Source organism: Astatotilapia calliptera, chromosome 9 (genome assembly GCF_900246225.1).
Source record: "Astatotilapia calliptera chromosome 9, fAstCal1.2, whole genome shotgun sequence".
In the NCBI taxonomy this organism is placed as follows: domain Eukaryota; kingdom Metazoa; phylum Chordata; class Actinopteri; order Cichliformes; family Cichlidae; genus Astatotilapia; species Astatotilapia calliptera.
This window is the reverse complement of record NC_039310.1, coordinates 28,234,590-28,256,999: the sequence shown is the minus strand read 5'-3', so window position 1 is coordinate 28,256,999 and position 22,410 is coordinate 28,234,590. Positions and strand designations below refer to the sequence as shown.

Genomic DNA, 22,410 nt, shown 5'->3' with positions numbered 1-22,410 from the left:
AAAGAGCCAAAAAGGACGTTTTTGAGTTACGACTTGGTAACGACAGTCGTTTGATAGAAAGTGGAACAACATGAGACACATTGTTGGAATGTTTTCACAAATAGCTTTTACTTCTATAAACTTTAAGAAAGGAATTTTTGATTGATTTTCCTGCGCCGGCCCGCTGCTGATCAGATTGGACTAAGAGTTGCCCGTGGACTAAAAAGTGGTTGAAATGTTGAATTTAGGCTCTCGCTTAGTCATCGTCTCTTGAGCTAAACGGAAGTTTAAGTGAGTTTGAACTTCTAGGAAAAGCTAAGAGCCATGGCTCCAAAGACAAGTATGTTTGATGTGAACTTGATAGCAAAATAAACTTATTAAAGTAATCATTATTTGCCAATCTTTTAAATATTTGATTTAACTTTACTCTTAGCTGAGTTCGTCTCTTTTCTATTCTCAGTCACTCATTTTTTTATTCTCTTGGCTCTCTTGATGTCATAGAGAGGGGAGATGGAGATGAGCAGAATTGATGCTTAAAAAATGAAACTAAACAAAAAATAAGCTGAATGTTGTATAAAAATCTTTTATATAGAGACAGAAAAGCTGCATCATTGGTTGATTTTGATGTTTTTCATGACATTTGATGACTTTAAAGGCATCTGCTGCGGTGTAATACTTTCACTTGTCTCAGAGCGACTGATATTGTAGCCTCCCGGCGTCCTTTTGTCTTTGGATTTGATTTGTCTCCCGTCTCCGTGGCAATCAAACAACAATCAATAATTAGCGAACTGGTGTGAGCCAGTTTAACAGCATTTAATTGGGACAAACAAGGAAGTATTAGCACATATTATCCCTGCAGCGAGGACCGTGGGGTGCTGTGATTGATCAGCGGCCGTGTTGGTTTTGCTGGGGGTGGGGGGTCGCCTAGGCAGCCACGACCTCCCTTAGGGACTGTAATGAATTTCTGCATCGCTGCCTCTCCACGCTGACCTCTGCCTGTCCGTCCATTAGTCTCTGCTGCTGTCACTAATCCACACTAATACTCATACTCGGTCTTAAAATCATCATGTAGTCACATAACAGGAGTACTGATGGTGTCATTTCACTTGTCATGTAGTTTATATGAAGAGATATGTTACCTACAGCTATACTATATGTTTTTCCTCGGTGGTCAGCTATTCATGTACGCGTGACTGATCTGTGTACAGTCAAATTTTTGACAGAAATCAATGAATTTTCTACTATTTCTGAGTCTTTTATAAAGAAAAAGCTACTTTTATTCGAACTGAATTACTAATACCTCAGATGACTCCCATGGTGGGAGTGCAGAAAGGAAAAGATCAAACCCTGCCTGTTGACGGTCACAGTATATACAAAGACTGCTGGGTGAGGTGCTTCCTGAATCAGATGTGATTCAATGAGCAGCTTCTTCTAGTTGCTTTCTATGGCCTTGGGTGATGTTTTGGACATGTAGTGTACAAATGATAGCACTAAGTGTATTTACTCGTGTTCCCTGCTGGACAGGAGTCCAAAAGCCAAGATGAAATTTCCTTCCCCAGTCATCCATCACGGGTCTCTCCAGCTTTGTTTCTGGTCTTTCAGGTTTTCATTTGGGACCCTTTATCTCCAGAAATATAAACGTGACACCCAAGACAGAGGCTCCTCCTGCTGTGGTGCTTAAACCCGACATGAATGTCAAGCATTGATGTTCTGATGCCAGAAAGCGAACAAGACCTTGGTGTGCTGCAGAACAAAACAAAGAATAACATTATAATGATGATCAGATTATCATACGACCTTGAAAGCTTCTGTATGCATTGGGGAAAAAACATCATGTAGCATTTGACTGTTGAACTGCAGAGTCTGTGCAGTGCATAACATTATTCCCGTTCTCATATTCATCATCTCCATTATTCATTATTCATTTCATGTTGTTTTATTTATGTTTATGTTCTTAATTAACAGTCGGACAGAAGCATTAAAAGGCTGTGAGAGACAGAGGAGGCTGGGTGACATGAGACCAATGAGGCTGCACCAGCTTATATAAAGTGGACCTGTTATGCTTTTCCTTACTCTCTGTGCTGTAGGTATGTTTTTAACATGGCTGAAATACTACTGCCTGCTAAATACTGAGGTCAGTGCATGCACAGGTAATCCCAATAAAGCACCATCTCAGGAGTTTTGGTAACACTTTATCATAACGATCATTAATAAACAGTAAATTGTTAAATAGCTATGTGAAATTTAGTATATAGCTATTGGGGTGTTAACAAACAATTAGATTATCCTGTAACTCCTATTATTTTATAATAACCGGTGTTATTATTGTGTCATAAAAAGTTGCTGGCACCTCAGACACAAGGACAAGGCTTGTGTAAATGTTGGCCCCTTTGCTCATGTGGCCACAACAGTGAGACAGATCATCCCTCTCACAGCTTCAGATTCCACCTTTGTCCGACTTCCTGCCCACTCCTGTGAAAAACAGATCTGATGCCATTTGAACAGAGAGCCATTTCTGGGATCCTCTCCTTGAGAGGATGTGATCAACTCTCATGCAGCCACACCCAGTGTGTTCTCTGACTGTAATAGCTTGTAATTGTATCCAGCATGGCCACAATGCCAATGTTTATTTATACGCTCCAAGCCCAACATGAACAGCTCAGATCAAAGCAGACACACTGCAACGCATGTGTAACGACACACATATTGCTCTTTACTGTCATAAGATCCAATCCACAGTGTTGTCTAACAGCCTGACAGCTAGCATACATCAATATAAAGCAGTGAAAATATCAGATACAACTTTACAATAATGGAAAGTCCATGTGAGGATTAATAAACTATCAAATTTCTAGTTATTCACAACTGTTACAATAAAGTGTTACCACCATTATGATGTCAGCAAAAGCAGATTTCCTTATATGGTCATGTTAGGCACACAGCTCGAGTACAGAAGCCCCACCCACCTGCTTTTGAAAATGTCTCTTTACGAGGGGCAGCCAATGAGAAGAAAACTGTATCAACAGGAGGGGAACAGCTTATTTCATACACTGACGGCTGCAATAAGGCCCAGTACTGTGAATCAGGGTTTAAAACAAAGAGTGGGAAATCAGCATAATAGGTCCTCTTTAAAGGAAAACAAAAACCGTATAAGCAACCAAAACGTGTTTGATGGACACAATTTCTGGGGGAAAAAAAGATGAAGGGAAACACCCACGCACCCTCCGCTGGCTCTCTCATTCTTTATCTATCTCTATCTGTTCGCAGGGGACATCACTCAGAAGGGTTATGAGAAGAAGAGGTCCAAGCTGGTCAGGGCATATGTTCCACATGCTGGAGGTAATTTAGCAACCTCTGACTCCCCCACACACTCCCCACGCCGCGAAAATATTCCCATACTGCTAGTAGAGAATCGATCTGGTATCATGACAAATACAGTGGCAATGATACTGTACTCGACTCTATCGATTCAGTCTTCAGCCGCCGCCATTAGTGAATGTAGGTTAGGACTCCCTAGAGCTCAGCTTGGGCCTGCTCCTCTTTATCTGAACGTGCTGCAGTCGCTGTCTTCAAACACACACACACGCCCTACAGGCTCTCCTGCAGCTAAAACACACACACACATATGTGTCACCCAATCTGGTTTATCCTTATCGTATATCGGATGATTTAGCAATAACGGCTCACTGGATACTGAGGGATGTTCTATCAGAGAGCAGAGAAGCAACTGCCACATTTTTCGAATTATTATTTTTTTTACCTTCTTTTTCTTTATCAATTCTTTCATTTTAAGATGCCAGAAAAATCTAATTTTTCTGCTGAGTCAGATCATCTCCATGTTTATTTTTCTTTGTTGGCCCTCCTATCTTTTGCTTTTGTCAAACGTATTTGTGCACGTGTGTGTATGTCTGTGTCTCTCTATATATGTATGCATCTGTCGCTGCTTGTCTGCTTGCCTCTGTAGGTATGGAGGGGCCAATGTCTCACCGGGCCCCCCTCGGCCCTCCCTCTGCGGCCCGTTTCCACCGACGGAGAACCTCCGGCACCAGAGACGAGCGCTACAGATCAGGTACGGAAACTACAGCTGCATAAACACCACCATCGGATCACTGAGGCTTCTTATATAGTGTCCATATTCACCTCCTCTTCATTTTCTCTCATATTTCCTCTTCCAGCAGTGGATACTCGTATTAAACAAGGTGAAAGCTTCAGATATAATGAAATCAGCGTATGTACAAGTAATCCCTGTGAGCCTAGTTCAGTATTCTTAGTATAAGATGAAGAAGGATTGTGTAGTATGCAAAGCTACTATAGCAGAGGCCAAGAATAAAAATACAGAGCTGGTAATGAACAGAATACATTCCACTTTAAATGCATTAAGAAAAAATGAATTCATAAAGCAGTGTAACCATGTTACTGCACACACTTGGCATTCAGTACTTATGATTAGAAAAACAGAAGTATATCAGATCGCGCTGCTGGCACTGTGGTAGTTAAAATGAACTTGTTGCTCTTTACTGTGAATTGAAGGATGATTACAGTCTGGCTTTATTCATGTGTAAACTGTAATTTTCAGTTAATACATTACAGGGACTTGCAGTGTAATCAAAATGGATGAGACTTCAGCGGGTTTGTTTGTTGGAAAAGACATAGATGGAGGGGACGGTGCACTTTTTCCACTTTCATTTTTTAGGATAACTTTCTCCCTCCTCCTTTGCATGAATGAGCCTGTTTACCTGTCTCTCTCTCTCTCACTCAGACGTCCACACTGAGGCGGTGCAGGCTGTGTTGGCGCGACACGTTGAGAGGAAGGTGGCGGTGCCCATGCCCTCCAAGAGACGCTCGCTGGTGGTGCAGACCTCCATGGATGCATACACGCCTCCAGGTGACGACACACAGACTGAGACACACACCTGTATTTGTCCTCCATGTATTTTTCTGATTGAGATGTGAAAAAATGAGACAACATATACTTGTGACGGTGGATTAAAACATTAAAACTGCAAGCTATAACAAAATACGTCAATAAAGTAGAGATAAAATATGACAAACGAGAAAAAACCCCAAAGTAAAATATAATAAGGGAGCTCAGTAATTTAACTTATAAACAGAATGTGTGAAAGTGGCTGCGTAAAGTTACACGACTTAACAATATTGAACTAAGAATAGCTCAGTGGTTCAGTTTAACAGGTCATGTGATCTTCTGATGTGCACTTTTGAGCAGGAGATTAGAAGCAGCTAAGCGTTGGATTGTTTTTTCATGTCTTTAAAATAGTGTTTAGTTTAAAGAAAAAAGTACCCAGAAGGTGCACACACTCATACACACACTCATACACACACATGCTGTGGTTATCTCCGCTGAAATGGGTTGCACTAAGCCGAAAATTTGACCCCGGAGAGGCAGGCCTGAGTCCAGACGGGATTATGTTGTAATGCCGTGTCTCTGCTTTCTCAGACGTTTTCCATTCTGACAGAAACACACTCATCTCTCCAAAAAACTGCAAACATGCACATTTCCTGAGGCGCTGATGGTTTTACAGTGAAAACAAACCACAGACAGATGTAACATTGCACGCAGTCAGCTACTGTAAATGCGATCTGCCATCAGAAAAAGGAAAAACACCGATTAGTAGCTGACTATTCTGCGTATTTGCAACTGCAAAAAACATGGACGAAGGGGGAAAGTCGGAGCTGACCTTTACCTCAAATATGAGCTCATTAGATTGAACATAATTGGAGTTGACGGTATAATTTTGCTGCTGATTGGATTTTAATGGAGAAAATGTAATAACTTTGTTCACTGCCAATTTGCTTTTTAACCTTTGAGAAAATTCTTAAGCGATCCCGACATCACCCCAAAGGCTCATCTTACTCATGAGCCTCAGTGGTCGACACGGGACACTTACTTGCTGTTATAGGAAAGTCAGAGCGGAAACTGAATCCCCATGTTATGTTTACTGCTCCTCCGTGTTCACACAATGAACTCGTTTAAAGAAGTAAATTCAGCCTTTTTCCTAAAGTGCAGCCCAAAGCCAGTTTTACCTAAATTGGTTCTCGTGGTTGTTACTACCTTAGCTGACTAATTATTGACATTTTCAGCTCTAGAGCCTGCTGTGTCGCCCAAAGCTCATCAAACTTCAGTGGTGAACAGAATTAATCATGGTCTCCAGGATTTTTCTGAACCATTGTAATACTGACTGGAGACAATTGTCTTAAAAACACTCAATTCAGATCTGTTTCTTATTACCAGGCTCAGATGTGGATCAGTAGTCATGGATTAAATGCCACGCTGGGTATAAATGAAGGGATGTGGGGTGGCACAGGAGTGGGACCTCAAACAAGGGAGGCGAGCAAGCCCACAGGAAATCAGAATGTTTGATCAGAAATAAATCCAGCGTAGAAAATTGGTGTAAAACACGATTTTCAGGCGCATGTGCAGCCACACGGGTTAGGTGAAAAATAATATGCATCAAGAGATTTGTATGCTTCTAGTTTTTCTTTTGCATAAATAGATATGTATAGATATATTCTATTTATCCAAAAAGTCGGAAAATTACTATGTAAAAACAGCCAAAGCATGAAAAACAACCCAGCTCAAAATGACCTTAATGTGACCCAAAAAGGAGCTTTGTGAAATGGAAAAAAGTGCAGGGCTCATTGTATCAAGACCTAAATATAAATACAGGAAGAAGACAAAGTGCCTACTGGTTCAGTAAATGTTGTATGAGGTGGTTTGGGGTATCCATTTATTAACCATAGTCTTTCTTCACAAGCACAGTTATGTGGATTATCTCTGTGTTAGCTGAATTCAAACTGAATGATGAAAAAACAATTCCCTTGGCGAGTAATATAGACACATTCCACAGCTGCAGTTCAATAATCAGGCCAGAAAAACATGACTTCACAGGGAAATGTCCACGATTACATCACTTCGAATAACAAAAACAGTGCAATTGCTGTACTTAGGTTAACATCCCGCGCTCACTGTGTTCCCTCTGGGTCTCGATTAGCTCTGAGCTCATCGTTGTCCAAATACATTCTCCATGATTATCGCTGGAACCTACAGTTTGTATTTCCCCCTCTTCGTTCTGAAGCCCTGCTAACTTCTCCGTAACTCACACATGTCGTAGTGTCATCAGCTAGTGTCATGAAGAACGTAATATCAAGAAAAACCACAAACAGACATGCAAAACTAAAAAGTTAGCAATTTCAACTTTGCATAAAACACATTGAGCAAAAACAACTTTATCGCGTTATTTCTTTACATTTAGCAGCACAAACTTGATGCAACACAACCTGTCCACTTTGGTCAGAGCTATTTCAAATCCCATAAACAAATGACTTAACCAGTTTCTTGCTAAGATAAATTTTAATACCATTCTCATTCAAGCACTTAGTTAGGGCACGGTTAGCTTAGCGTAACAATAAGAAAGTGAGCCTCTAATTCACTAAATAAGATGTTTTATCTGATTATTTCTCTAGAAAAACAAAGAACCAAAAAGGATTAGAGCTGGGACATTAACACAAACTTTTCTCTTGAGCTAAATTGGATGCCGAGCTAACCTAGCAAACAAATGGCTCTGGCGTCATAGCAGTGTTTATCATTTAATTTAGTTGGAAGAAGCTAGTCTCCCAAACTGCTGAATTGTTTACTAATATTGTTTAAAGGTCTTAAATTGTGTTAGCACTCATTTCAGTTCCTGCTTATTTATTATTGTTAGTTTTATGCTGTGAAAGTTCTGTTATTAACATATAATGGCGGCTACTGACCCTCACTAGGTCTGTCCCCCCTGTGCTCAGACTCCTCGTCGGGCTCAGAGGAGGAGGCGGGGCCAGGTGACGACATGTCGGGCATGGAGCACTGGATGAGCCGCCCTTCCCAACTAGGCCCCGCCCACCTAGGCTCCACCTCCTCCTCGTCCTCGTCCACGCAGAGCGGAGGCAGCGGTAATGCCGGACGGCTAGCCGACTCGCTGGCGCACATGCACATCTCGCACCTGGCGCACGCGCACCTGGCGCACCTGGGCCAGTCGCACCACCAGCAGAGCCACCTGTCACAGTCGCACCACGGTAAGACTTCAGTCCTCTCGTGCATTTTTCCTAATACAGCTCCAGCATTTTGAATTTTCACCTGTGTCTTTTAATAAAGGTGATTCCTAAAATGAGGAAATTCATATACTTTTTATTATAGTTTAACCCAATGATTATTACTGATAAAGCATTTGGTCTACAAAGAGTGAAAACAAGGTAAAAGAGATCAAAGAAGTCAGTTTTCATTTTCTGACACAACTGAGGTTGTAACAAGGAGGACTAGAATTTCGTGGGTCTTGCAGTACCGTTATGGCCCAATAGGAGTGCAGCCCAAGAGTCTTTGCAGTAATACACAGTATTTGACTGTGATACAGCTGTTTATTGCTCCTTCAGGTATCGGCCACCTGTCTCTGAAGAGGAAGGGAGCGCTTAGTATAGCAGAGAACGGCGGCTCTCTGCGACGGTCCTGTGAGTTTGGCTCCGACATGCTGTGGCCTCCGCCGCTGGAGTCAGAGGGTAGGTTTCACCTTTTTCAGAGTCTCTGAAGATGCAGAATGCCTGCAGAATGCCTTAGTGAGTATAAACAATCAAAATAATGCAGCCTTTAATCACCATTCATGATAAGACATGATAGGTGGTAACCCCAACCTTGAGTTTGGAGAAAGGCAGAATGTGTGTGAATGTGTGATGTGAACAGTTTAAAATTACACAGAATGACTCGGGGGAACTGTTTAAGTAAAGGTTAGGGTTACATTTAGAGTTGGAGTCACCACGGATGGCCGAATAGACCTCAGCAGGTTAAGAGAAGAAATGTCAGCTATTCCCAAAACAGTATGTGGACATTAAATCGTTTTCTTATCAATTTCCGTTTTTAAAACCTTTGAAAATGCACTAAATCACTCCATAAAATGTGGAAGAAGACTGTGAGGTATTGACTCAAGTCGACTTGATGCTTAGCTGCAATTTTGTGTAATACCAGTGAGTCAATGCAACTTCTCTTTAGAAAATAGGTTTGGCTGAAAAGAAATATATAAAGCTAAACAGCTGCATATCTTGAAAAAGACTGCACACATGTGCTGGTAAAATGCTGCCCCCTGGTGGTAAAAGGTTTAGTTTAATTCTGTACAGGATAGCTACAAAGTGCACCTTTAATATGACCAAAAATGTCTGTTGTTATTGATGTTTGGAGAAGAAGTTTTCCGTTGAAAGCTTTACACTTGTGATGTTTTGAAGCGCAGCTATTCCAGACCCTGCTGACTCCTGTGTTTGTCAGGGCTGTGACCCAAATCAGCAGTGAAACAAGATGACCATCAGAACGTGTCTAATTGCCCGTGGACTCTATAACACACGGCACTTGACAAACAGAGCAGTGATAAAGGTGAACAGTGAGTCACCGCTGTCTGTTTCAGCTCTCTCTCCATCTGCCTCACAGAGAACCACTCGGCCCCGCCGGACGTGACGGGATACTCGTCGGACTCGTCCCACTCCCACACTGAGCGTCACCACATGGCCAATATGGGAACCATTGCCAGGAACACGCAGAAATACGGCAACGCGGAGCGCATGGAGACAGGCGATGGTAGGAGTCACCGCCAACGTCACACCTTTAGCCAGCTCCCAGCTGGAGCCTCTGAATAAAAATACTGGAGACCGTCTGATAAAAATAGCAACTCTTTAATCAGGAAGTGAGCTCAAATTGGACCAGTGCCTCAGAGAACTGGCCAATTACACGGTTTGTGTTGATGTCAGTCCCCTGGAAGACAGATTGGACTTTTTTACCATTTATTTTTCTAAGCAGAGCTGACAGAGCACCTTTGTTGTTCTTTCTTCAGCATGTTTCACAATCACACAGTCAGTTAGAGAGCTGAGAGCTCCTCAGAATAATCACAGGCTGTGGTCCACTTAGCAGAGCCTTGTGCCAAAAATACAGAGTTTCTAATTCAGTGCCTTAAAGGGAAGCCAATCTGCAAATTTCCATCTTCATACATTTATTATTGGCTTGTACTTGATTAGTATTTTATTATTTACAGTCCAAATTAATCCATATTTATCATGTACCAGGCTCTTGGTGCAGCACCCAAGTTCATCTTCTGTCAGAAACAACCTGCTTTAGCTCCTCCCTCTTTAAGCCAGCTTTCCTCAGACCCGTGTGCTCGAGATGACCTTATAAGGGATATTCTCACATGACATCATACAGAGCCAGGAGTCTAAAAAACTGTTGAAATGCAATGTTTAGACTGTAGATTGTACAAATGTTGCAGTGCTTCAAGCCTGCATTCTGTTTAATAGACCCAGAGGGGGGACGCCTCCAGGTCCAAAAGTACCATATTTCACTAACCTTGAATGGTTAATGGTTTACGTTGGCTAGAAATGTGTTCCCCTCGTGGTTAAAAATCGAGGCCCTCTTGCTTCTTATATTAAATCCTCCATTAGGAACCTTGGTGTTACAGTTGATCCAGCTCTGACGCTGGACACACACGTTAAATCTTTGGTTCGCTCTTGTTTTTACCATTTAAGAAATTGCTGAGTCCCATTGTGTCACGTTCTGAATTGGAAATGATTATTCATGTTTTTGTTTCATCTCGCTTAGACTATTGTAATTCCTTGTTTAAGGTTTAAGTAATGCCTCCCTTGAATGAATGCAGGGTGTTCAAAATGCTGCTGCTAGGCTTCTGATAAAGCATCACAAATACTCCCCTGCTGATTCAACTGCATTGGCTCCCTGTCAAGTTCAGGGTCCAATTTAAGATCATAATCATGACTTATAGGGCCCTGCACGGTGTAGCTCCAACTTACATAAGTGATCTTCTTCTTCCTTATCACCCCAGCAGGTCCCTGAGGTCTTGTGACCAGGAGTTGCTGGTTGTCCAGCATACAGGGTTAAAAGCAAAAGGTGACAGAGCGTTTGTATCAGTGCTCTCAGACTCTGGAGCTCGCTCCCTTTGAGTTGGAGATCTGTGGACTCAGTCATGTCTTTTAAAAAGCAGTTAAAAACGCATCTGTTTAAACTCGCTTTTGGTTGATTTTGTTTTGTTTGAGATTTTAATGTCTGTTTTCTGCCTCTGTAAAGCACTTTGTGATTTTATCTTGAAAGGTGCTATATAAATAAAATTTTACTTTACTTACTTTACTTTACATCATTTATATACAGTCTGTGGTTTAAAACATTCTGAAGCTTGAACTGTTTGCTTACAGGACTGACAAATTCTTTATTTCTCTCTCATATATAAAAGAACATTCAGTATTTGTCCAGGGTTTACATCACAGGCAGCATTTTAGTCTCAGTCTTTGCAACACATCATGTAACACTGGAGGTTTATTTTAGTTTTCATGATCGTCTTGTAAGCTGTTCACATCACCACTTTCCTTTTTGCAGGTGTTCCGGTCAGCAGTCGCGTGTCGGCTAAGATCCAGCAGCTGGTGAACACGCTGAAGCAGCCTCGCAGACCTCCACTCCGAGAGTTCTTTGTTGATGACTTTGATGAGCTTTTAGAAGGTAAAAACAGTCTTTCTGTTCATTTTAAAAAACTATCCCCAAGTGATTCATTTAATAAATCACTTTAATAAACACATAATGAGCTTTGCTACAGGTCAGTGTGCAAAATCAGCTTTTTCAAAGAAACACAGCTCAGTGCTGAGGTGGCATTCATGCATGCAAATAAATGAACTGTGAATGTTAATTTTGCAGGTCTCAAGAAATTTTGGAAAAAGCTGAACGTCGTGTAAGCTGGTTAAGTCCCAGAAATTGCAGTTCCTTCAATGACCACTCAAGGCAGGATCCATGTGGGAGTAAATTCCCATAGACTCCCATGTTAAAAACATTACAGCAGAAATAAACCTGTTGGCAGCTGACAATAAGAAACAACATTAGTCAGTGTAGCTAATTTTCTCCTTCATAAAAATTGCATGGGGCTGAAAATGTTTTTAAACAAACCATTTTAAATTTTATTAGCACTTAAAAGTTATGCAGTATTATAGGCCACACTGATTTTTGCAGAACAGTGCGCCCTCAGGCAGGTTTGTGCTGGTCCTGTGTGGTTCATAGCACTAACATAACATGTAATATGTCTCAAATTCATAACACGTGGTAAGCAAAGTTCTTCTCTTAGTATCTTATTCCATCAACCCCAACTGTTGGCGGCAAATGGCGTCCCGTCCCTGAGCCTGGTTCTGCCAGAGGTTTCTTCCTGTTAAACGGGAGTTTATCCTTCCCAGTGTCGCATGCTCAAACAGGGATGTGCTCTTCTCTCTATTATTTTAGGGTCTCTACCTTACCTCTACAATATAAAGACCCTAGGTAAACAAGTGTGCTAGCCTTAGCACTCCAGCCTTTTGTGGTCCACTCTGACTCCAGAAACATCAAGCTGTGAACAGACATTAGACTGAATTTTGACGCTTCCAAACAGAGTGGACCATAAACTTTGTGCAGATCAATAATCATCTGCTACCCTTTAAAAAGCTCTTTCTTTGAATTAGTTCATGACAGTTAAAGAACTTTCAGAATTTAAAAAAAATGGGAAATGCAGTCAGATTTTTAGTTTTAGTTAATAATAATGAATAAAATAATACAGGAAGATGCTGGGCAGTGGTAACCAATGTGACCAAAATCTTCATTAATGCTGAGAACAACACTCACGTCCATGTAAAGAACTGTCTTCATGTGGACACTCCAAGTCATGGGAAAGGTTCATATAGAGCACAGATGTGTTGTTAAAGAGTTAAAATTGTAAACGTACTGAAATATTTCCTGCTCTTTGCTCGCCTCTCTCCATCTGGGAGTGTTTTCTCTCTGTTTCTTCGACTCTCTGGGAAACTCATACTTTTGTCCAGTTTTGTGGTCTTTTAAATCATATCCTGGAGTCATTTGACAGTGTGTTGTAAACATGTGTGTTATAATCATACAACAAAATTTTGAGCTTGGGATTGATGTAGCGGTTAAAACTTCCAATTGACTCTAATTCTATTTTTTATGGCACTGGCTGAAGATTGAATCCAGTCAAATCCCTCCCCACTGCTGCCTCGCTCTCAGCCTCTCTGCAGTCTGAACTCAATATTAAAAGAGATAAAAGATTGTTCACGTCCCCCTCAGTACATCTGTGTTCATAAAAGTTGTTTATGTGTTTTTTTTTCACGGCCACACTTGAAATCAAATAAACAGTAAAAGTTTGTGAGCTGTGCACTCATGAAACTCTCGGCCTCATCCTGTTACAGTCCAGCAACCCGACCCTAACCAGCCTCGGCCGGAGGGGGCGGAGATGATGCCAGTGCGAGGAGAGCCGCTGGGGGTGGTCACTAACTGGCCTCCTTCTCTGGAGGCGGCTCTCCAACGCTGGGGAACCATCTCCCCGAAAGCCCCCTGCCTCACCAGCCTGGACACAGCAGGGAAGCCCCTCTATGTGCTCACATATGGTAACCACACACTTAGTGCTCACTCATTCATGTCCACCAGAGCTACAGTTGGATAAATGTTTTGCTAGTTCAAGAATTTAAAAATGCACAGACATGCATGCTGGTTAGGCTGAATATGATTCACACCAGGGGTGATGTACGGCCGGCCGTATGTTGCACACTCCTGATCTTTATATTTATAATTCTTAACTTGTTTCATCTGCTGCTCACTACAAACAAGAACAAGCATTACATTTGGACTCTTAACTGTATTTTCATAACTTTTCCAGCTCTTCCTGCTGATAAAAACCTCTCTCATGGCTATTCATCTTTCTTTGTCACAGCAGCTTTGTCACAGTTAAATATGTGACTTCTTCACAATGACTGAAAGGGAGTTTAACTGGTCCGGCCTGCTTAAGATCAAAGTGGGCTGTATGTGGCCCGCAATGTAAAATGAATTTGACACCCCGGCTCTGACGCTGTCTGGAGTGGCCCTGCTGTCAGACCAGTAAATACATTTGGGGCTATTTGGCGTCTGTTCTTGTTTGGTTACGGTTAATTTGCTATTTGTCAACTTGTCAACAACTCCGGTGACACCTTAACCCCATTCGCACATACAGAGGGTGATAGACTGAAGTCTGCTGACAGAGAGAAGCTAGTGCAACCAGAAATCGGTGAAAAGGGACCTAAATGTGCCTAAATAAACTTAATATAATATTTTAATTTTATTATTTTAATCTCTGAAACAAACTGCATGAAAGTGAAGTTGTTATTAAACCACTGCTTCACTTTTTTACTAAAGAGAAGAGGAGTGTGTCATGCAGGAAAGTGGTGGAACAACACAAGATAAACCATCCACAGAAGCATCTGGTGGTTTTGTTGGCCCCTCTGTGTCCCCCTGTCTCTGGTGTCTGTGATGGTTATTTATCTTTTTGGTTACTTTGAAGGTTTCTTCACTTCCTGCTCAGTATCCCGCCCACCCTCATTAGTTTCACCTGGTCTCCTTTTCAATCACCGCCTGTTGTGTGCATATGCAGTCCCCTCTTTCCTCTTTTCTTTATGAGATCATTTGTTTGCCCTCTGTTGGTCTGCCTCTTCATGATTCCTCTTTTAAGAGTCATGTTGGGTTTTTGATTTGATTTCGTTTGATTTCTTTTGGTTTTAGCAAAAAAGGGGACAAAAAAGTTTGAACTCTTCTGTTACAGCTCTCATAGCAAAATAAATCCCCCTAAAAAAAAATATATATATATATATAAAAATGAAAATCCATCAGAACAGACACATCTTAAGTACTAATTACACATGAATAGTTATGTCCATGACTCTGTTATAAAGCTCTTTTATTGCCTGACCTTTCTTTTCATTTTTTCATTCATTTTTTGTATTAATTAAACAACATCATGAGTCCTTTTTTCCTAATTGACACTCGGTCATCACAACATTGAGAACCTCTGATGTAGACTATAATGAGACACTCCCTGAGACTAACACACATAATGACCAGACCGGGCCATTAAAACCAGCAGCCTAATGATCCTGTGGGTCCTGCTGTGAACTGGGCTTCTCCTCGATGCTTGATCGGATTGGGATCTGGGGATTTTCTTAGGACCCGGGATCTCGACAACTTAAAGCTTTTTTTTGCTGTTTCTCAAGTCGGTCCCGACCAATTTTTCATTGTGTTTGCAGCTTCTGTAACAGTATATGACAAGGCTGCACAGGGAAATCAAATTATGCAAAAGAAGTAGCGGCATTTTTTGAATATTCTATCTTTAATAAACTCAGAGCTGAAAGTGTGCAGGAATGTACCCTCCCCCCACCATTTTTACATGATTTCCTCTTTCCTGTGCACCTGTCCACCAACTGTGCGTTAGACACTTGCTTCCATTCTCCAGACGTCAGTAGTGACCTCTCCTGACTGCTGAAAGCTCTTAAATGTCATCACTTCAGACAGTTTTTTTCCTCTCTTATCGACTGAATTGCCTCAAAATAGAAGTGCAAGAACACACAAACACAATCTCAGTCTCTCTCCCTCCCCCTCCCTCAATCGCACCCTCATATCCTGTGTCCCACTCCCTGCAGGGAAGCTGTGGTCTCGCAGCATCAAGCTTGCCTACAACATCCTCCACAAACTGGGCAGCAAGCAGGAGCCCATGGTGCGACCGGGCGATCGGGTGAGTCACACTCGCCCACCACTGCAGCTCTCACTTTTCACTTTTTTCTTTTTGTTTGTGCTCACTTCACTCCAACCCTTTGATACTTTGTTCAGCCAAGTTAGCTTTTTTTAATTTTAAATCTATTAAAACAGATAATTATATATTTGCTGGTATATTTATGATGATATGCAGTTTTTATTATTTATTTGACCAAACAATGTCTCTATAATAAAGCTCCTGTTGTATTCCCTTGAGAATGAAGGGGATACTTCACTGAGATACTGATACCACTGTAATGTCTGTAAGCAGAATATTGAGCTGCAGTCTGCAGCTTAGCACAGCGAGCAGAAGCTAATCTAACCTGACTCTGTTCAGCACAAAGAAAAAGCTTTTAAACCTGCACTTAAGGTGCTTTTGACCTCCTGTAGGTTTCTGTTCTGTTCAGAAAAATACATTTGCTGGAATAGCAGTAAAAGATTGCAAGAAGTACATCATCACATGCTTACAATTCCAGTTTGTCCGCTTTGCATATGCATCAGCTGCATATGCAAAGCGGACAGACCACCAGTGCCAGTTTCAATAAATGGGAGGTGCTCAAGCAGTGGAAATGACACCAAAGCAACGTGAGGCTGTTATCAACTTTTCATTAAAAAAAGCAGTACCAACAGCTCTCTGTGGAGTGGAACAGAAAATCCTCTAGAAAAAGTCGGGAGATGTGAGGCTGGTGTCGGGGTTAATGGAGCACATGTCACTGTGTGGCTAGCTCGCTGCTCTTCTTTCATTGAGTCATTCCTGGGGAGATTTTTATTAGGAAAAGCATAATGGGTCTGAGAGGGTAGTGGTGCAAAGAATTTTGATATATCGAACAGTGATAAAAAAAATATGTGCAGCATAAATGTGAGAAACAGCAGCAGGATGCATAATACAGAAGTGTGTGTGCTGTTCAGCTGTGGCAAAAAGAAGGGCTGTTGTTACGTTTGATAGAGAACAGAAGGGATGATTTCTTAAAGTGTTCTTAAATAAAAGGAGTATTGATCCCCAGCACTAAAGTCTATCATAGCCTCAGTTCAGCCTTCCACAGCGGGAAGATCAACTGATTTCAGTGCCAGGCCACGTCAGCTGAAATTCTTCTACATCTCATATTGTTCGTGGTTTTTTCAAGCAGCTGTAGACGACCTACAGCTGCTGTGCATTTGAAAGCTCCTCCTGTTCGCACAGTTTCTGACTTAATCAGTGTCATAACTACTCTCACTGATGGCCGACTGCTCTGTGCTGCGGTCTTGGATCACCCTCCGCCCTTAACTGCTCTCAGATAGTTGAGCACACTTGATGCCAGCTCTGCCTGCCCGTCACAGTTTATACTGGGCCTCATCTCTGTTCATTCAAAAAGAGCTGCACACAGTGTTTTTGCCAGATGTAGCCACGATCACTTTTTCTTGTAATGATTATTAAACTCACGCACATGCCCAGTGTTGGTGATGTTATCCTCACCGTCACGTTTCAGTGGTGGACATAATGATCTGCTCTGGATTCATGTTGAGTGCACAAACACAAGACTGTTATCAGTCTCCTCACTCAGCTCTCAGTGAAAAGCAAATAAACACTGAGAGCTGTATATTAGTCATTCTAGCGAATTAACTTGTGCTGAGCATACAGATAAATGTGCTGGTGACTTTACATGAACTTGCGTGTTGCTTAGAAACTGACTGCAATTTTCACTCCTTGTGTTGCTTTCTGAGCCTTAGAAAATGATTTCAGTTCTCTGAACCCCAGTGCTGTCTTCTGTCCTTCCCTTCTAGGTGGCGTTGGTGTTTCCGAACAACGACCCAGTGGCCTTCATGGTGGCCTTTTACGGCTGTCTGCTGGCAGAGGTGGTCCCTGTTCCCATAGAGGTGCCCCTAAGTCGCAAGGTACTTCAGAGCACTGCAAATCAGCTGTCTTTAGCCGTGGCTGCAGCTCTCTGGTTCCTTTCCTTTAAATCTGTTGCTGAAGCTGTTTTGTGCAGGATTAGTCTCTACTGGAGGTTAGGTAATTAGATTTTTCATAAACCTGCTGTGGCCACATCTGTATTTCACCTCGCCCCCCCAGACCTCCAGACTCCCGCTGCGTTTCATTTCAGTCGTGTTTGCACAGAGGCCTTATCCATACCTCAGACAGTTGATAAAATGTTTTGGATCTTCAGCTGCAGCCTTTTACCAGCAACAAGTATTTCTGAGGAAATAATCACGTCTAAGCAGAAAGCAAAAAAATACAGTTGACACACAAGAAACGGGCCCTCCTGCTGCGCCACCGTCACACAGGAAACACATCAGCTCAGCTACAACTGCTGATCTCTCACCTTCAGTGACCTCAGATTTCAGCAGCTTCTTTTTTGGATGCCATCCTGTATCGTAGTTGTTTCTGCTTTAGTCTCACTCTGAGACAAAGCTGCTTGTCTTTGCAGCGCAGTGGCCAGCATAGGGGTTGGCATGGTTACACAGTGATGGCTTGCTTAGCAGAAATGCCTTTTGCTGCATGTCGGTAGCCTCTCTTGAACCCCTTCCCCCTCCTGCATTTGTGCTGCAGGATTTTCCATAAAATTTACGTTTGGGCTGCAGCAGCAGTGCAGCAAGAGTCACTTCTAAACCAGCGCTGCATGTTCACAAGTGTAACTGCAAGTTCACTGTATACGTGCAATAACATTAAAGGGCTGTTCTGTTCTATTCTGTGCTTCAGTAGAAGTCTTTTACAAACATATAGCTCTGCATTTACTGTAGTTATGAGATATCTGAACAGCAAAAGCATCAGCTTTATTTTTTTCATCGTGTTCTGTATCATCCAATAGGATGCCGGCAGCCAACAGATTGGATTCCTGTTGGGCAGCTGTGGCGTTACTGTGGCGCTGACCAGTGATGCCTGCCATAAGGGTCTTCCCAAGAGCGCAACAGGAGAGATCCCACAGTTCAAAGGTGAGGGAAAGTCATCAATCATAGCTGAGTTGTAAAGGCGTGATGCGGGGTGGGGGGATGGGTGGCTTTGCTAAATGTGCACAACGAGAGAAGAGAAAGGGTGTTCATTCAAAGTGAGCACACTGTCACAGAAACATCTTGTCACTCTCCAGAGTTTTACTGGCTTGGAAAAAAAAAGTTCATTTGAATCAGACTGCTGAGTGGCTTTGACTAATAGTTCATCAGTAGATTTTTATTAATAATCTAGATTTACAGAGTAATTAGTAAGCTTGTGTTAGGCTGTCACTGTGTAAAACAAAGCGAGCGTATATGAAAGCAGCTGAAAAGATTGTTTTCTTTATTTTGAACTTTTCTGCACAGGTGGTTCGATTCTACCGTCGCAAGTTTTTGTGGTAATTACAATAACAAAATGCTGAGTTCTGCAGCTGTAGCTATAACCATCTCTTCACTGCAGCTCGACCATCTTAACTGCAGTTTTTGTTGAAAGAAATGAAAACTCCTTCGTGCTGAATCTCATCATATTTTTATGCTCCAAACCACATTTTACAATCTGCATGCATCTATTTTCAGTCACAAATGTGAGTGAAACTCCCTGCACTACTATCATCGCCTTCCTACACTGTGTTAGTGCCAGTAAGAATCTTCTCTTTCTTTCAGCGGCATTAAACGCTTCCATGGGTGTGAAAATACTAACTGGGAGGGAAAAAAATGCTCGTTAGTGAGGACTCTGTTAAGCTGTTTTGCTTCTGTGATTGGTGGAAGCGCTGTCACTGTCAGAGCAGCTGGCCAATTGAATTGCCCGGCATACATGAAAGGTAAAACTAAACAATGGACCAGCCAGTGCAGACGGAGGAGGTGATAAAAGGAACTTGGATAAAACATAATTTGACAAAGACTCACAGAAAGCATTTGGACCTGAGTATAAATATTCACAGAGAACCGATAAACACAATCAGGGTCAATCATACAATTACCCAGTCCAGTAATGCTACCACCGCCCACACCAGTATAAAGACAAGGGTGTAGCAGCTGAAGTGAAGCCTTGAACCCCGGGCATCCTTGTTGTTTTCTGTGGAAGTTACATTAAGCTCCATGGAGCAGGTGAGGAGGGCAGCAGGTCAGACACAGGAGTGCCACACAGCACCCAATCTTCTCCAAATACAAGATCCTGTGCAGGCTAAATGCTCCCAGTGTGGCTTTCAGCTGTGGGGAGGACTCAAAACCACCAAAGAAACCAAGATGACTTTCAAAATAAAACAGCAAATATCAGCATCGTGACAGTCATATCAGAACTCCTCTGTCTCTCTTCATTACTTATCGTACCTTTTGCTTCTCTCTCGCCCCTGCAGGTTGGCCGAAACTGCTGTGGTTTGTAACAGAGTCGAAGCACCTGTCCAAACCGCCCAGAGACTGGTTCCCCCACATCAAAGATGCAAATAATGACACTGCTTACATAGAGGTGAGGCTAATACACACACACACACGCACACACACACACACACACACACACACACACACACACGCACACACACACACACACACACACACACACATGCAAACACAAAGGCACAATGAAACTGTTGCCTGTGGTCCATCTCACCAACCGCTGGGTTGCTGCTTGTGCTGTTTGTTTGCACTTTGTGCTGATAGGATTAGTGTTACAGGCTTACTGCATATGTCTGCATTGACAAATATTTGTGGTAAACATGTTTGTTTCCTTTCTCTGGTGGAGAGAATAAAATCTGTAGGTGTAAAGGTATGTGTTTACATCGGCAACCTGTGCCAGACTATTTCTGTCGAGAAGCATCTGCTTCCTGCTGACAATCTCATGTCAGGTTTTGTACTCAGTAAGGAAATCAAACTTGTGTGAGCTTGAAAGGAGCTGGTAGCCAAGTTTGGATTTTCTCTCACCTTTGGTCAAAGCCAGACTGGACATACACTCAGCTGAGACTTTTTCCACACGACCTTAATTCTTCCATAGATTCAACAAAGTTCTACAAACATTCCTCACAGCTTTTAGTCCACATTGACATGACAGTGTCACACATTTGCTACAGATTTGTCAGCTGGTAAAACAATAGACAAGATGAGCAATGATGCTGAGGTAGGCTGTGGTGGTTAAATGATGCTTAGCTGGTACTGAGGGCCAAAGACCATGTCCCCCACACCATTACACTACCAGCTGCATTTTTGTGGCCAAATTTTTGTGAGCGTGTGCAAATTGTAACCTGAGTTTCCTGCTCTTAGCTGACAGGCATGGCCGCAGTGTGGCCTTCTGCCGCTGCTGTCGTCCATCTGCTTCGAGGTTCAATGTGTTGTTCATTCAGAGATGCTCGAAGCAGTCTGGCCGCACTCTTCTGACCTCTGGCATCAACAAGACATTGCCTCCCAGAGACCTGCTCACTGGATGTTTTCTCTTTTTCTCACTATTCTCTGTGAATCTCAGAGATGTTTCTGTGATCAGCAGTTTCTGAAATACACCAGCCTGACACCAACAAGCCTGCCAGCTTCAGAGTCAGCTCAGCTTGAACTGGTTACATATTAATGTTAACAAGCAGCTGAACAGGTGTACTGAGTGAACAGTCAGTTTAGTGTATAGGTGGGAGTAGCTATGCTAATTGGGGGGGGGGGGGGGGCAAGTCATCTACGAATTTTCTTTTTTCAAAGCATACTCTGCTTTATCATTTGTTTACATGTGACCATGAGTCAAAGGCTCGCCTCCTGCTGGTCACAGGAAGGAAGCCAGGTTTCATATTTTAAATGCCCACCTTTCTCTCAAGACTTCTTTTAGAAAGAATCTGATTTCTAGGCTTGGATTGAAATGGGTGTGCTATTTCTATAGTGTTTTTCTCAACATGTTTTACATTAAATAAATAATAAACGTGAGAAAACAGGTTATATATGAAACATTAATGTGACCTACTCCAGTTGCTGCATGTAGCTGCAGACATAAAAGTGGCATCAGTCTGCGTATGTAGGCCAGAAAGCGATAAAGCACACTTCCAAATATCAGCATGTGGTATTTTATATTGTTTTTAAAATGAATGTTTTTGCAATTATCTGGATTTTTACGAACTATAAACAAAGGAATAAATAATCAGCAACATTTATCTTTAGTAATAATCTATTTGCAGAGACCCACGAATGTGATTTCTTCAAAGTTGAAATGAGTTTTTGTACTGAACGACAGGTACAGCAGGGTTGAGTCTGTCACCTACAGCTTCCCTCTGCTTTGCTTTCAATGATCCATCTGTTGTTTTCCTCCCAGTATAAAACCTGTAAGGACGGCAGTGTGCTGGGAGTCACTGTGACGAGGATCGCTCTGCTCACACACTGCCAGGCTCTCACTCAGTCCTGCAGCTACACTGAGGGTAAGGACACACACACACACACACACACACACACACACACACATGCAGACACACTGTGCAGTCTCAGGGTTATCTATAAGTAATTTAACCCTCTTCTGTCCCATCTCTGCCTGCAGCTGAAACCATAGTGAACGTGCTGGACTTTAAAAAAGACGTGGGTCTGTGGCACGGCATCCTGACGGTAAGATCTGCCTGTAAGAGGTCATAGGTCATGACACTAATGTTGGTTTTAGCTGGGAGAAGGTCCGTCACTTTGACCTTTAGTCTTCAGACTATTCCTCTTTAATTTCCACTATTTGTAATTGTCAAGCAAATATTTTTCACAATGGGCGTCCTAATGGAGTCTGAAAAAATCTGAAAAATGATCAGTAAGACTTTATATCAAGAGCTGGCAGTTCGTCTTGTAATCAGAAGGTTGCCGGTTCGAGCCCAACAGTCTCGGTTGTTCAATTCAATTCAATTTTATTTATATAGCACCAAATCACAACAAAAGTCGCCTCAAGGCGCTTCATAGGTACAGAGAAAAACCCAACAATCATA

The 22,410-nt window shown here is 42.2% G+C and overlaps 1 protein-coding gene across 3 annotated transcripts in view; it reads left to right on the top strand.

The window, feature by feature from the left end:
* The window catches only part of LOC113029442 (disco-interacting protein 2 homolog C-like), a 74,720-nt gene that overhangs the window by 20,259 nt on the left and 32,051 nt on the right, over nucleotides 1-22,410 (top strand). Inside the window, exons 2-15 of one of the 3 annotated variants that reach the window (XM_026180298.1) lie at nucleotides 3,247-3,318; nucleotides 3,944-4,048; nucleotides 4,739-4,864; nucleotides 7,780-8,049; nucleotides 8,404-8,526; nucleotides 9,443-9,589; nucleotides 11,387-11,506; nucleotides 13,222-13,419; nucleotides 15,478-15,569; nucleotides 17,351-17,461; nucleotides 18,376-18,499; nucleotides 19,849-19,958; nucleotides 21,768-21,870; nucleotides 21,987-22,051. In XM_026180298.1, coding sequence (XP_026036083.1) covers nucleotides 3,247-3,318; nucleotides 3,944-4,048; nucleotides 4,739-4,864; nucleotides 7,780-8,049; nucleotides 8,404-8,526; nucleotides 9,443-9,589; nucleotides 11,387-11,506; nucleotides 13,222-13,419; nucleotides 15,478-15,569; nucleotides 17,351-17,461; nucleotides 18,376-18,499; nucleotides 19,849-19,958; nucleotides 21,768-21,870; nucleotides 21,987-22,051 — 1,766 coding nt within the window. Of the gene's footprint in view, nucleotides 1-3,246; nucleotides 3,319-3,943; nucleotides 4,049-4,738; nucleotides 4,865-7,758; nucleotides 8,050-8,403; nucleotides 8,527-9,442; nucleotides 9,590-11,386; nucleotides 11,507-13,221; nucleotides 13,420-15,477; nucleotides 15,570-17,350; nucleotides 17,462-18,375; nucleotides 18,500-19,848; nucleotides 19,959-21,767; nucleotides 21,871-21,986; nucleotides 22,052-22,410 lie in introns of all 3 variants that reach the window. The other 2 variants (XM_026180296.1, XM_026180299.1) reach the window with 2 other exon arrangements.